Source organism: Mobula birostris, chromosome 15, assembly GCF_030028105.1.
Source record: "Mobula birostris isolate sMobBir1 chromosome 15, sMobBir1.hap1, whole genome shotgun sequence".
In the NCBI taxonomy this organism is placed as follows: Eukaryota; Metazoa; Chordata; class Chondrichthyes; order Myliobatiformes; family Myliobatidae; genus Mobula; species Mobula birostris.
In genome coordinates, this window is record NC_092384.1 from 65,877,709 (window position 1) to 65,894,385 (window position 16,677).

The following is a 16,677-nucleotide window of genomic DNA, read 5'->3' on the forward strand; positions in this document are numbered from 1 at the left end:
TTCAGAACATCTGCTTTTAACACAATTCATTTTAGGACCTAGCCTTAGCCTATCAAGTACGTGTCTGCAGGTAGGCAGCAGCTGTCACCACAGTGTGCAGTGTGAATGTGTCCTTCTAGCACTGATTCATACTGAGATACTGCTCCTTAGGATGTTATTTAATACAATGACTTTGAAAAGTAATTTTCAATTAACTAATGAGGAATTCCACTATTGGTAATTGGTGACCGACCACTCATGATTCAGTCATTTGATTGACTTTGATATCATTAAGAATGTAAGGCAACCTTACAACCTCACCCAATTACTGCCATTTTTGGGTTACCAATGATAGAATCAAGTCATTTAACTTCTTCAGCTCGTTGGATGATTGCATTTCTTACATTAGTGCTAGAAGATCCATTTTGCTGAATTGGAAACAGATTAATCCTCCTACCACATTTCATTGGTTCTCACAAACTATGCTGTGCTTAAATTTGGAAAAAAATTAGAAGTGTTGTTTATGATCCCTCTATTAAATTCGAAAAGACTTGGAGGCCATTTATTCAACATTTTCATATGATGTAATTTGACTTTTTCCAAAATTATTCTATTTCTTTGTAATATTTGTTGAGAGGAATGGAGTCGTCGACACTAATGGTTCCTTTTTTTTATGACGTTACATAACAGCCCATGTCTTTTTTTTTAGTTTAGTTGATTAACAGATTAACACTGTTTAGGTTAGTTTTTTTTGGGGGAGTTATATTTTTATATTTTTTTTCCTTTTTCATGATTTTTTTTGGTTTTATATTGTTCATCTGTATCCTGTATGATTGGGAGTTTTAACTGGGCTTATACTTAACTATGACAATTACAACAATGTATTCCCAATAACTTTGTATCAATACTACGCTATGTTTACTATTATGAAACTAATAAAAAGGTTGAAAAAGAAAAAGGAAGAATGTAAGGCAACCCTCACAATCCTAAGATATCCAAGAGAGTTTTACAGTGACTTCACTGAGTTTACGGAGGTAGGAAGCATTAACATCTCAAAGTTCAAAGTATATTTATTATCAAAGTATGTATGCAGTATACAACTCTGAGATTCATCTTCTCCAGACAGCCACAAAACAAAAAAAAAGGAACCGATTCAAAGATAAACATCAAACCCCCTCCCTCCACCGGTGCAAAAACACAAAATCAGAAGAATCCAATTGAACTACAGTCCAATCCACAAACTGAAGACCCTGATCTTTGCTACCATCCTCCAACAGCTTTGAGGGAGAGAGAAATTTGTTCACACCAATTAAATAAACAGTCAGACCTCTGCCAAGAAAGTCAACTGCATGACACTTCTTAAAGGATTATGAATTAAATTCAAAGGCACTTTGACAGGGTGGATAGCGAGCTGATGCTTCCAGTCACTGGTGTATCTAGAATCTGTGTTAAAATAAAGGACCACCCAAGAGTTGCAGAAGATGGGACACAACTATAAAATAAGGGGCAGGTCACTTAATTCCGAAAGCAGAACTTCCATCTTTCAAGGGGTAGTGAATCTGTGGAATTCACTGGCCTGGTGAGTGGTGCACACCAAATCACTAGAGGTGTAGGTAGATAGATAATTGAAAAATCAAGGAAAGGGGCAAACTGGCAGAGAAGAGGAGCTGAGGTTAGCAACCATGTTCATAGTGAATGGAGGGACCAGCTTGTGGGGCTGACAGGCCAACTCCTGCTGCTATTTTCTGGCGTACTTATGAGAAGAACTCAATAGATTTTTGGATGTTAAAGGAATGAAGTGACATGAGGCTGGTGCAGAAAGGCGATGCTGAGGTAAATGATTAGCAAAGATCTCATTGAGCTGCGGAGCTGGAAGGAAGGAATGAACAGCCTATTGCTGCTTCTACTTCAGTTTTCAGTAACCCTCCAATTTTATCAAGTAGTTTAATCCTTGAACCAAAATGTGCTGAAACATTACTGCACACTCACCTGGGAATCTTTCTGGAAAGAGAGCCCTTTGGGGGCTGTTTGACCCAGGGGTGCGGCTATATTTGAGTCCACATAGAAGAGTTTCGGGAGATAGCTAGTCCTTTTGCAAAAAAAAGGGAAAATAAAAAGCACAAGTTAAGCCAATGAAAACAAGATAAAACTAACCATTAAAAGAAATGTGGGCAGCTGTCTCAACACAGGAAATAACTTTTGCCAAACTTCCATCATGGCCAAGCACTAACAGCTGAGGGAACATACAATCAATGTCTACTTTATTTGGTATCTCCTGTACCTAATAAGGTGATTACTGCGGGTATGTCCGTGCTCTTCTGCTGCTGTAGCCCAACCACTTCAAGGTTCAACATGTTGTGAGTTCAGAGATACTCTGCTGCACACCACTCTTGTAACGCCTGGTTATTTGAGTTTCTGTTGCCTTCCTGTCAGCTTGAATCAGTCTGGCCATTCTTCTCTGACCTCTCTCATTAACAAGGTGTTTGCACCCATAGAACTGCTGCTCACCACTCTCTGTAAACTCTAGAAACTGCTGTGTGTGAAAATGCCAGGAGATTAGCAGATTCTGAGATACTCAAACCACCCTGTCTGGCACCAACAATTATTCCACATTCAAAGTCGTTTAAATCAAATTTCTTCCCCATTCTGATATTTGGCCTAAATAACAACAGAACCTCTTGACCATGTCTGCATTGCGTTCCTGCCACATGATTGGCTGATTACATATTTGCATTAACCATATATAACAATTACAGCACGGAAACAAGCCATCTCGGCCCTTCTAGTCCGTGCCGAACTCTTACTCTCACCTAGTCCCACCAACCCATAACCCTCCATTCCTTTCCTGTTAACAAATAGTACAGGTGAATCTCGTATCATTGCAAATAATAGACAAGTTTCTCACCAGGAAATTTGTGGAAAAGTACATGAAGCTAATTCTTATATCTAGGAAATTGAAGTCCTTAGGTGCTACCTCTGGATAGGCACTGGGCGATACAGAGTTAAAACACTGCTCTGGAATCATCCAATTTATTTTTAAATTTTACCTCTGAAGCAGGTGCTGCCAGAAATTCTGGAATAGCTGACGTTGGCAAGGGGAAAGACCATGACACAGAGATCACCAGATCTTGTGAGCATTGCTAAGACCTCAACAGTGGAGCTGGGGGAAGATGCTGACACATCACAACGGCAGTGAAGGTAGAGGGAAGCTACAACAGTGAGGGTCCCTCGTCCTCTTGCAAGTCTTACCACTGGATCCTGACTCCGATCTGTCAGGAACTGTGTTGCTTGCCCGTGCATCAACCTCAGTCAAAGAACACTGAAGCTGTCTACAAGAAGGGTCAGAGCCGTCTCTATTTCCTGAGGAGACTGAGGTCATTTAACATCTGCCGGACAATGCTGAGGATGTTCTACGAGTCTGTGGCGATCATGTTTGCTGTTCTGTGCTGGGGCAGCAGGCTGAGGGTAGCAGACACCAACAGAATCAACAAACTTATTCATAAGGCCAGTGATGTTGTGGGGATGGAACTGGACTCTCTCACGGTGGTGTCTGAAAAGAGGGTGCTGTCCAAGTTGCATGCCATCTTGGGCAATGTCTCCCATCCACTACATAATGGACTAGCTGGGCACAGGAGTACATTCAGCCAGAGACTCATTCCACCGAGATGCAACACTGAGCGTCATAGGAAGTCATTCCTGCCTGTGGCCATCAAACTTTACAACTCCTCCCTTGGAGGGTCAGGCACCCTGCACTAATAGGCTGGTCCTGGACTTATTTCTTGGCATAATTTACATATTACTATTAATTATTTATGGTTTTATTACTATTTAATTATTTATGGTGAAACTGTAACGAAAACCAATTTCCCCCGGGATCAATAAAGTATGACTCTGACTATGATAAACAAATCACGCACAGGCGTTCCCCATTAAGGGAGAGCATCATATTTGCCTCAAGTGGACATCATTCATCAGGATGACACACGGTAAAAACAGATTTACCACTTCCGTGTATTATTACTCTCAGAATTTTACATGAAGAATATTATTTAAAAGATTCCAAAGGCATCTGTGTTGTTCTGCAATAAAACTTTCTGTAAAGTCTGCATTCTAAAATAACTACAGGATTCAGCAGCAAACATACGCATTTATTCGATGCCTTTGTGTTCTCCTGGGCAGTGTCTTTACAAGATGGGTGACCTCATCCATTATCAAGAGATTGTCTGCCTGGCATCAGTGGTCACATGACCAGCACTTGTGATATGCTGCAACTGTTCATACAACCATCCACCACCTGCTCCCATGGCTACATGTGACCCTGATTGGGGGCGCTAAACAAGTCCTACACCTTGCCCAAGTGCGACCCGCAGGCTAGCAGAGGGAAGGATGCCTTCCACCTCATTTGGTAGAGACGTATCTCCACCCTGCCACCCTTTCAATGCACTAATGCACCTCAAATCAAACTGACATTTTACGAACATATTTAAGTGACTCATTTTCAACCCACTGAATTTTAAAATACATACTACAGAATAATGAACCAAACAAAATTTAGATTTTGGAATCAGAGCTGATTGAAGACAATGCTAATGATTTAGTAAACCGGTAAAAGCTCGGTACCTCTTGACACAGAAATGCAGAACAGTTTTAGACTTAGAAACACACACAAAATGCTGGAGAAACTCAGCAGATCAGGCAACATCTATGGAAAGGAACAGTCAGTCGATTTTAGGGCCAAGACCCTTCACCAGGACTGGAAAGGAAGCGGCAAGAAACCAGAATAAGGTGGTGGGGTGGAGGGAGGGAGTGATGGCAGTACAAGTTGGAAGGTGATAGGTGAAACCAGATGAGGTGGAAGGTAGGGGAAGGGGGCAGGGAGGAGGGATGAAGTGAGAGATGATAGGTGGAAAATATAAAGGCTGAAGAAGAAGGAATCTGATTGGAGATTAGAGTGGAACATAGGAGAAAGGGAAGGAGGAAGGGCACCAGAGGGAGGTGATAGGCAAGTGAACGTGTATGAGGGGAGAGAGGATGGGGAACGGAAAAGGAGCAACTGGGGAGGATGAATAAAGTGCTGGAAGTTGGAGAAATTGATACTCATGCTAGCAGATTGGAGGCTACCCAAACTGAATATGAAGTATTACTCCTCCAATTTGACTTTATTGGACTTTTTTTCTCAGCAAAACACTTTGTAAGTACTTCTGTTCTCATCTGCTCTTTGATTTATTAAAGATAAAGAGGACACTGTTTTAAGGTGCTTGGAAGTAGGTACAGAGATGTCAGAGGTAATTGTTTGACACAAAGAGTGGTGAGTACGTGGATTGGGTTGCCGGTGACGGTGACGGTGATGGAGGTGGATAAGATAGGGTCTTTTAAGAGACTCCTGGACAAGTACATGGAGCTCAGAAAAATACAGGGCTATAGATAACCCTGGGTAATTTCTAAGGTAAGGACATGTTCCGCACAGCATTGTGGGCTGAAGGGCCTGTATTGTGCTGTAAGTTTTCTATGTTTCTATGATACTTTTGTGGAGGGTGCAAAACATTGCTTGCTGTTTAAGAAAGGGGATCATTAGATATACTTAAAAGTGGAGGTTGATAGATTATTGATTAGTAAGAGCATCAAAGGTTCTGGAGGGAAGGCAGAAGAATGGGTTTGAGAGGCATAATGAATTAGCCATTATGGTGGAGCAGACTCAATGAGCCGAATGGCCTACTTCTGCTCCTATGTCTTATAGTCTAACCGGAGGCAATTTCCAGATTTTTAGATTTAAGCTGCTGTCACTTGGTGGTGTAAAAATGGCAAAGATTGACAATTCTTCAATTATTATAATCACACTATAGGCACCTTCTAGGTAAGACATGTTTACAGTTTCAGCCTGGGTCAGCCACTGTGTCTGTGAGGTTGATTGTACGGCAGTTATTCACCTTTCAAGCTGACAGTGCAAGTGCACCAACTCTTCCTGGGCACCCAGCTCCAGCTGTGTTGCCATAGAGAAATGCACTTTTTAAAGCACTTTTCAAAGGGGAGAACTTGGTTTTGAACTCTGGTCAGTTGGTGATAACCAACCTTATCTAGTGCAACGTGGCTCTCTGTCCTGATCACTATCTCATGATTCACTCCAGCTTTCAGCTGCTACAATGCCACCCTCTGCAGAATGAAAGGAAGTCCAGCTCACAACAGCATGGTGCCTTGTCAAGAGACCCAACAAGACTATTTATCTTGTAATGTAATCAGACTAGCCCAGATTGCAATAGCTGCTGGATGAAAACTCTTAACATGTTTAAACAGCTTCCTCAAGAACATGCATTATTGGTTCCTCAATCAGCATTTAAACCTATAATTGGGGGGGGGGGGAATTCCACCCTCCAAGTCTGTGCATTTGCATTGGTGACAAGTTCTCTCACTGGCAATTTTTCTTCAATGACTCTGGGTTGCTAATACAAACTACCTGGGGTAATCTTTACCACATCAGGCAATTGTGTATAGCCAGCAATAACTTGTCATCTAACTTGTCATCTAACCTTTCTTTGACCAGGACAGATAGACAATACTGTGCAAAAGTCTTAAGCATGTACTGTATATACAGTTGGGGTGCACAGTATTTCTTTTTTTTTTAGCAGTTGGATACATATGAAAGTCTTGCTTGGCCATTTCAGAGGGCATTTAAGAGTCAACCACACTGCTGTGGGTCTGGAATCACATATAGGCCAGACCAGGTAAGGACAGCAGAATTCCTCCCTTAAAGACCGTAGTAACTTTATGTATTGCACTGTAATGCTGCTGCTGCAAAAAAAATTCATGACGTACATGAGTGATGATTACGCAGAGAGTGGTGAGTGCATAGAATGGGCTGCTGGCGACGGTGGTGGAGGCAGATACGATAAGAGACTCCTGGAGAGTTATATGGATCTCAGAAAAATAGAGGGCTATGGGTAACCCCAGGTAATTTCTAAGGTAAGGATATGTTCAGCACAGCTTTGTGGGCTGAAGGGCCTGTATTGTGCTGTAAGTTTTCTATATTTCTGTGATAAATCTGATTCTGATATGGGTCTCTATTGTGGACTGAGAGTGGGAAGGGGGTAAGGAGAGGGGAATCATGGCTGGGAAAAAGGGAAAGGAGGGGAGGGAGTGGGAAGCAACAGAGAGACATTCTGTAATGATCAATAAACCAATTGTTTGGAAGCAAATGACCTTGTCTGGTGCCTCAGGGCTGGGTGTGTCTGCACCTGTGCCACCCTCTGTCCTTCTCTGCCACCTGTCCCACACCCCTCCCACAGCAACTCACCCTTGCCACTCCCAACATCATTTGCGCCTGCCAGACTTACAAACTTGCTCTGCTCCACGTATACAAATAAAATACTGTTCAAAAGCCTTAGGCACCCTTGCTATATATTCGTACCTTGTCCTTGTCATTGTACCTCAAGGAGGCACTTTGATAAAACAAAAGAGTTGTGTCAGTTAACTTATCTGTAAAAGTATGTGGTTCACAAGACTCCAACGCCAGATGATTCATCCCCAGGAAATGCCAGATTATAGTCATATTTACAGGACAAGTCCCATTGCAGACATATCATTTAATTATCAATCTTCTGATCACCAGATGAGTATTTGCCATAGGAATCTGATTCAACAGGGTGGGAAAAAAAATCACCTTTCGGCTAAACACAAGTGAATGAACAGTTTGTCTCCAGTACTTAACCACAGAAAGAGAGGAGCCAGTAATGGTCTGGGCTCAAAGCCAAATATCTGTCAGTGGTATTAATGAGCAGAACGAGCGCAGCAGAAGTGGTGGATACAGGTCTGATTTCAAATATTTAACAGAAATTTCAAAAGCTATTTTTCATTGCTACTGTCAAGGAGAAGTTACAGAGGTCTGAAGGCGCGCACTCAATGATTCAGGAACAGCTTCTACCCCTCTGCCATCTGATTTCTGAATGGACATTGAACCCATGAACACTACATCTCTACTTTTATTTCTATTTTTGCACCACTTATTGTAATTCACATTTTTCTCTATTATTATGTATTGTATTGTACTGCTGCTGCAAAGATGACAAATTTCAGGACATATGCTGGAGATATTAAACTTGATTCTAAGATACATGGTTTAGGAGGGCTATGGTCTGGGTGCAGGTCAATTGGACTAGGACTAGGGGTTCCTAGCCTGGGTCCGTGGCCCCCACAGTTAAGGCTAGGGGTCCATGGCTTAAAAAGAATTGGGAAGCCCTGGACTAGGCAGATTAATAGTTTGGCATTGACTAGATGGGCTGAAGGGTCTGCTTCTGTGCTATAGTACTTTATATATAATGGATATATATATATATATAATGTGTGTGTGTGTATGTATATATATATATATAATGGATGAGGATTTTCAGTTGAAGACAAGGTAAGGCTTTACAGTCGATACAGAGAACTCTAACATATTAGCAGAACGCTACTGTAGCCCGGGGCTTCAAGAGTTCGGAGTATGATTCCGACGGCATCTGTAAGGAGACTGTATAGCCTTCCCGTAGAATGCTTGGGTTTTCTCCGGGTGCCCTGGTTTTCTCCCACAGTCCAAAGTCGCACCGGTCGGTAGATTAATTGGTCTTTGTAAATTGTCCCATGCTTGGGCTAGGGCTAAATCAGGGATTGCTCATAGGCTCGGAAGGGCTTATTCTGCGCTGTTTCTCTAAATAAACAAACATTCCATCCTTTGAGTAAAGAAATTCCTCCTCACAACTGTCCTAAATGGCCAACCCTTAAATGGAGACTAATCTCCCTTGCTGTAGACTCACTGGTCAAAGGAAACAGCCACTTTGTATCTATATTGATAAACCCTCTCAAAATCTTTCACGTGGCTGGGAAGTCATGTTCTCAGTATTATTTATTTACTTACTTACATTCATTATGACTATTATTTGCTTTTTTGCATTTGCACAGTTTGGCTCCTGCACATTGCTTGTTTGTCACACTTCGCTAATGTGTTGTTTCTCACCCATTCTGATGAATTTCTTTGTTGTTCTGTGAACGCATGCAGGGAAATGAATCTTGGGATGGTACATGTTGACATAGAGGGTAACTGGTTAAGAATTTACTTTGAAGAACGCATCTCGTTCTTCACCGCCCCTTTATTAGACAACCCTAATCAATTGCTCCTCATAGGTATTACACTCACGTGGCAGGTATGCTTCGGTACAGAACGAGGGCCTCACCGCTGACCAAGCCAGTCACATCAAGCACCACTAGGTTAGTGAGAAGCTGGCATGCTGTCTGGTTACTGTATCGCACATTCTGGAAACAAAAGATAAGTCTTTTAAAGTTGTTTCCTTGCCCTGCTGAGGGAGAGCATTTGGCCTTCTTTGGATGCGGAGGGTACACTCAAAACCAAACCAGTACTGAGCCCCGAGTGTGACAGACATCCTGACACCAGCTCAAATCTTCACTCAGTTTCAGCTTATAGTAATCAGACCCATTGTTTCTAAATGAGTAAAAGAGAAGTTATGATTTAAAAATAAACTCTGACAACAATCCAGAAACATCAGTTGTTCAATACTGCAGACTGAATAAATGTTAACCACTCACAGGAAGTGCTGTGGGTTGAGTTCAAAGGTCATTCATTGGACAGTGGTGAGCTCATCTCAGTTTGCAACTTTGCATGATTACATTTTCTGAATTAGGGCTTGGCATTCTGGGGCAGCAATTGAAATTATTCTTTTAAAACTAAAATGAGCTAAATTGATATCTTCTCTCTCCCTCAGCCCTGAACTTTGACTGACAATTCAATATGCAATCTCCTCATCCAGATAAAATGTTCCTGACCATTAGGATTTTCTGAATCTGGGCCAGCTAACATTACACAAGCTTAGTAAACAGTAAATGTTTGCACCAGACAGGCTTGTCATGATAGCAAGGTGTTCAGACAGGTAAAGAGCACCTCAACTCTGTGGCCCAAGAAAGGTTTGGGCTGGAGTCATATGCAGTGTTGTGCAATGATTGCACTCCCTCAACTTGAAGGAAAACACCCACCTCTTCTTTTCTCCTAGTTCCTCAACCAACCCCCAATTAAAGATGCCAACAGCCCGTCTGTTAGGTCAATGCAACACAGTTACACTGACATTGAGAACAGAGGACACTGCAGCAAGGAATAGATCTTTGGCTCAAATATCAGTTCTGGCCATAATGCTGATCCAAACTAATCCCATCTGCATGCACATGATCTATGTTGCTCCATTTCCTGCTTGCTCATATCTGCCTAACTGCTTGTGAAACATCGTTACCGTATCTGGTTCTATCACTTCCCCGGCAGTACGTTCCAGATACTTACCACGCCTTGTGTATACCTCATAGACCTTTAAACATTCCCCCTCTCATCTTAAAGCCACACCCTCGAGTATTTGACATTTCCACCATGGAAAAAAGCTTCTATTATGGCTCTCATAATTTTATCAGTTCTCATACATTGACGCATTATTGCTATTTGTCTGACTGAAGTTCTTCTATCCGCTGCCGGCAGCCATTTTACATATTTAGATTTTCCATGACCTGATTAATTCTGTTACCTTTTTATCTTAACTACTCTTTTTGTCAAGCCAGATTGCTCTTGCTCTACGGACAAGCACAACAGCAAGGGTTTTATTGCAGAAAATTTGACTAAGCAGTTTTACACAAAATTCACAGAAATTTTTTGACCACTAGAGAGTAAAGTCATGGGAAGTATTTCAGATTCAAGTTCTCTCAATTGTTTTAAAAAACCTCAATGGTCTGGAGTACATCACAGAATCACTTTCATTTTATTGATTGATTGATTGATCTACTGGGATAAGGCCAGAATAGGTCCTTCCAACCTTTAAAGCTGTACTGATCAGCAATTGCTGATTTAACCAAACCTAATCATGGGACAATTTACAATGATCAGTTAACTGACCATTATGTCTTTGGACTGAGGGAGGAAACCAGAGCACCCGGAGGAAACTCACATGGTCACGGGGAGAGTTTACAAACTCCTGACAGACAGCGGCAGGAAATGAACCTGAGTCGCTGGTGCTGTAAAGACAACGTGCTGCCCAAATAATTTTATGATCCTTTCTAGAGTTCTCAGGTCTCTGAAATTTAAATAATCTCCCTCAAAAGCTAATGGACAGGTCAGCATTTTTGAACTACGCTCCTAAACTGTGGAATTTAATACCTAAAACTATGAGGGATGCAGACTTAGTCGACACTTTTAAATGCCAGCTCAAAACCTATTTATTTAACCCTGCTTTTAATTGACATTATTGTGTTTTTTGTTTTCATCTTTGCATTTTATCTTATTATAAAACACTTTGAATTACATCTGAAGGGTCTCGGCCCAAAATGTCGACTATCTATTCATTTCCATGATGCTGCCTGGCTTGCTGAGTTTCTCCGGCATCTTGTGTGCGCCGCTTTGGATTTCCAGCATCCACAGAGTTTCTTGTGCTTATGATTTGAACTACATTGTTGGAAAGAAAAGTGCTCTCTAAATAAGTTATTATTGCAATTAAGTGACAGTGCATTTCTAGAACAATGTCATGGGCTCTTTATCACAGTTGCCTTACGCTTGAAGTCCACTGATACACTGCACATGACTCAGTGACAATGAACATAATAATAAACTTGTATCTCCATGCAACCTATTTCTGTGATAAGGCATCGAGATTCTGTGACTGCACTGGTACTTGGCTATCGGAATCAATATCAAAGGGCGTCTGGATAGTTTAAAATTATGCAAAACCCATGGAAACCTTCAAATATCCCAGACACTGGCGAAAGAAAAAAATCGTGTTGGGATTTACAACTGAATCCCAGTTTTGACCAGTAATCAAAGAACAAAACCCCGCAGATGCCTCAAACTTGAAATAAAAAGAGATTTATTTACGTTTAGATAGGCAAGGACCAATTAGTGGGGGGTAGTCATGAACTATTTGGGACCAGAAAAGGGTTAATGTGGTGAGGACACCAAAAGTGTCACAGGTATAAGTGGGAAGGAACTTTAATGATTATAGAACACTGATGTGTCCTGAAATAGTGAAAGACACCAGGGCAAAGCTTTTCTTTAATTTTTATGTTATTCATATATATAAAAACAGATTTATATATTATATAAAATAATTTTTTTTATATATTATATAAAATAATTTTTTTTATATATGATGGGATTTGGGATGTTTTCAGCTGATATCAAGGGCATCTACATACCAACTTCAGAAAGAAACCTCGGTCAGGGATGATAAATTTTAAGACAGGGCTTATAAAGAAAAGAGGGGAAGGTCCATCTGTCTTTATTACAGCAGGATTTGAGTACAAGAACAAAAACATATTAGTGTAATTATAAAAGACTTTGGTGAGACTTCAGCTGCAGTATCACATACAATTTTCATCTCCCTTAATCTGGAAAAAAGACCGACTTTCCCCACAGAGAGCACAGCAAAAGTTCTCCTGACTATTTTGCGAAGGGAAGCAGCCAGTTGGCAGAGAAATGCAAGATGGAGTTTAATCCAGACAACTGTGAGCTGTTACACATCAGAAGTGTTCAGGGAAAGTACACAGTTAGTGGCAGAACCTTTAACAATGTTGGTGTACAAAGGGTCTTGGGGGTCCCAGTGCCAGTTCCTGAAGGTTGCTGCACACACTGATAGGGTGGTAAAGATGTACAGCATGATGGCCTTTATTAATTGAGGCACCGAGTTCAAGAGTCAGGAGTTTATTTCACAGCTTTATAAAGCTCTGGTTAGGCCACATCTGGACTACTGCAATCATTACACGAAGGATGTGGAGGCTTTGGAGAGGGTACAGAAGAGGTTTACCAGGATGCTGCCTAGATAAAGGACATATGCTATTATGAAACTACGCTTGATTTCTCTGGAGTGACGGAGGCTGAGGAGAGTCCCGATAGAAGTTTATGAAAGTAGGAGAGGCAAAGAGAGACTAGACAGCTGGTATCTTTTTACCCTGAGGCTTGGATTTAGGGTGAGAGAGATGTGTGAGGCAAGTTCCTTCTTACAGAGAGGGGTGAGTGCCAAGAATGCCTTGCCAGGGTTGGTTATGGAGGCATGTATGATACAGGCGATCAACAGCTTCTTAGACACATGAACGTGCAGAGAATGGGGAGATAGGATCATGGTCAGGCAGAAGGTATAATTTATTTAGGTGTCATGAGCTTAATTAGATCGACGTAACATCACGGGACAAAGGGCCTGTTCCTGTGCTTTACCATTTTTATGTTCCTTAAGAGAGAACAGATTTGGCCTCCGTTCCTTCGTATGAAGAAGAATTAACAGATGATAATCCTGTGCTGATGTTTCCCTTGGCTATGGTTCACAGTCATTAAATATGGTGTGGGCCATTGAAGTGAGATGAGGTGAAATTTCTTCAAAAAACGACAGTCAAGAAAAATCTATAGATGCTGGAAGTCTGAAATAAACCAGAAATTGCTGAAAACAGTCAACAGTCAGTGTGTGTGGAAAGAGAAACAAGAGTTAACCCACTCATTAACTGAGGGAGATCTGTACATGTTTTAAGGATCAGAAACTGTCTTATAGCAGTGACCCCTGGACTTGTTTTCAAATTCCAGTTGTAGTATCTACTGTAATTCAAGGGTCAAACCTCTCAGTCGCCAGAGAACCCCAAGAAATAAAACCAGTGTTAGAGGTCACCTATGTAAACGGTCCACTGAAATTAGCACTGGGTTACACTGAAGATAGCCTCGCTCCCACAAAACGGGCATCACGGTAGCATGGTGGTGAGCTAAAAACTATAGCACCAACACTTGGCTTCAATTCCGCTGTTGACTGGAAGGTGCTTATACGTTCTCTCCGTGACCGTGTGAATTTCCTCCAGGCGCTCCGCTTTCCTCCCACGTTCCAAAGATGAACACTGAAATGTGGGAGGATCAATTAATCTACTAACCTACAGGTTAGACCATAAGTCCACAAGACGTACGAGCAGAATTAGGCCATTTGGTCCATCGAGACGGCTCCGCCATTCAATCATGGCTGAATCTCTTTTCCCCCTCCTCAGCCCGACCCCTTGGCTTTCTCCTCATAACCTTTGATGCAATGGCCAATTGAGACCATATCAATCTCTGCCTTAAATACACCACCCAACACCCTGGCCTCCAGAGCAGTCGGTGGTAACAAATACTACCAATTTACCATGCTCTGGCTGAAGAAATTTCTCTGCATCTCTGATGCCCTCTATCCTGAAGCTGTGCCCTCTTGTCCTAGACTCTCCCACCATGGGAAACATCCTTACCACATCTACTCTGTCTAAGCCTTTCAACATCAGAAAGGTTTCAATGAGATCAACCTCTCATCCTTCTAAATTCCAGCGAGTACAGGCCCACAGCCATCAAACGTTCCTCATAAGATAATCCTTTCATTCCCGGGATAATCCTTGTGAAACTCTTCTGAACCCACACCAATGGCAGGACATCTTTTCTTAGAGAAGCCCAAAACTGTTCACAATATTCAAGGTGAGGCCTCACCAGTGACTTATAAAGCCTCAGCATCACATCCTTGGTCTTATTTTCCAGACCTCAAAATGAATGCTAACATTGGACTTGTCTTCCTCACCATTGACTCAACCTGCAAGGTAACCTTTAGGGTGTTCTGCACAAGGTCTCCCAATTCCCTTTGCATCTCAGGTTTTTTGGATTTTCTCCATGTTTAGAAAATAGACTGCATGTTTATTTCTACTGCCAAAGTGCATAACCATGCATTTTCCAACATTGTATTTCACTGGCCACTTTCTTGCCCATTCTCCTAATCTGTCTGTCCTTCTGCAGCCTACCTATTTGCTCAACACTACCTGCCCCTCCACCAATCTTTGTATTATCTGAAAACTTGGCAACAAAGCCATCTATTCCATCATATAAATCATTGATAGGTTAGCTGGTTAATCCATCACATATGTGTAATTAGGCGATGTTGGCTCATTGCACTGAAAGGGCCTGTTACTGTGCTTATCTCTGAATGAAAACCAAGTTTGGAAGCTACAACTTACTGCACATGCCAGGTAGCTTGCTTGAAGGTGCATTTCATACCAAATAGAATCTGGAAATGGTGCAGAAGTGGCCTGAAAGACAGTATGATGAAACTCAAGATTGCTTCATAAATAATTCACAGTGTACAATGTAATTCCACCCCAACCCCATTTCCCTGGTCATGTTTAGTGCTATTGTATGGCAGTTCCTGAACTGTCTTGTCTTCTGTTACGTCCAAGAAACCACGTTCCATGCGTGTGTGAGCGGGGGAGAGAGAACGAACAGTGCAGGCTGTCCAATTAAAGTTGGGGAGCTTCTCATAAGATTCAGCCCATCCAGTCTGCTCTGCCATTCAATCATGACTGACCTGTTTTCCTGCCTTCTCGCCATAACCTTTCACCTATTCAAGAATCTGTCGATCTCTGCCTTAAATACACCCAATAACTTGGCCTGCACTACCCTCTGTGGTGACAAATTCCACAGATTTACCATGTTTTAGATGAAGAAATTCCTCCTCACCTCAGCTTTATTCTGAGGCTGTGCCCTCAGATCCTGGGCTCTCCTACTAATGTAAATGTCCTCTCCACATCCACTCTGTCCAGGGCTTTCAGTATCGGATAAGTTTCAATGAGATTCCCCTTCCCCTTCCAACCTTCTGAACTCTATCAGGTACAGGCCTACAGCCATCGAACACTCTTCAAATGCTAACCTTTTCAATCCAAAGATCGGAACATAAGACATAGAATCAGAATTTAGCCATTCAGCCCATCAAGTCTGTTCCACAATTTGATCATGCCTGAATTATTATCCCTCTCAACCCCATTCTCCTGCCTTCTCCCCATAACCTTCAATACTCTTACTAATCAAGAACCTATCAGCCTCGACTTTAAATATGGTTAATTGGGCTATCAATTTATAAGGACGGCTACTTATTTGGGACAACTCTTAAAGAACAAAAACAAATTAAGAAAAAAGACGAGATTCCCTTTGTTTATTTGGGACACTATCCTGCTTAACTGGGGCAGGAGACTGTTGCCGAACAGTTTCTAACTAGTATCAGTCACATGTAGTTGTGTGGCCATTAGTGTGCTTAGAGTAAACAGTTTTTAAATGTCATCAGTTGCATAGGGTTGTATTCAAAAAGCAGTGATTTTTGTCACTGATAGTTGGTGAGAAATAAGCAGTAAGACAATTCAGAACTGTTTGGCCCACTGCAGTTTCAAGCATTCAGGCTTGGAGATGCGAGAACAGTTGGGGGTGAACATCAATCAATTTCTCCGCTTCAACAACTACTTCGTATGATCTACAAAGAATTTGAAAGTATCGACAGTCATCTTGAATGTTACAATGAAACTGAAGATTTGGAGGATGCAACTGTTGAAAGCATTGTTTGAAGGCAGTGTGTTGGTCAGGGCGTGACACACAAGAACAGCACTCAACAGTTATAAAGATTAAATTATATAAAAATAAATTTAGAGGTTAAGGATATGGAAAAAATGTGCATAAACACACAAATACCAACATGTATTTACAAAATAGTTTTTAAAATAGTTTAAAGTGGTTGCAATGCAGTGACAGGTGTAATAGAAGGGGTGGGGTTGGCCTTACTAGAATGGTTGATCAGATTAGCTGCCTGAGGGAAGAATCTTTTTAAATGGTGTGAAGGTAGTGACAGGGGAGGTACCAGAGGATTGGAGGATGGGCAATGC

The 16,677-nt window shown here is 41.6% G+C and overlaps 1 protein-coding gene across 5 annotated transcripts in view; it reads right to left on the reverse strand.

Moving 5' to 3' along the window:
- Positions 1 to 16,677, reverse strand: part of LOC140210713 (meckelin-like) — a 211,378-nt gene that overhangs the window by 109,618 nt on the left and 85,083 nt on the right. For all 5 annotated transcript variants that reach the window (XM_072279933.1, XM_072279934.1, XM_072279931.1 and 2 more), the window contains exons 7-9: positions 14,989 to 15,060; positions 9,143 to 9,258; positions 1,969 to 2,068 (exon numbers count right to left, since the gene is read on the reverse strand). In XM_072279933.1, the coding sequence (XP_072136034.1) occupies positions 1,969 to 2,068; positions 9,143 to 9,258; positions 14,989 to 15,060 (288 nt within the window). The remainder of the gene's footprint in view (positions 1 to 1,968; positions 2,069 to 9,142; positions 9,259 to 14,988; positions 15,061 to 16,677) is intronic.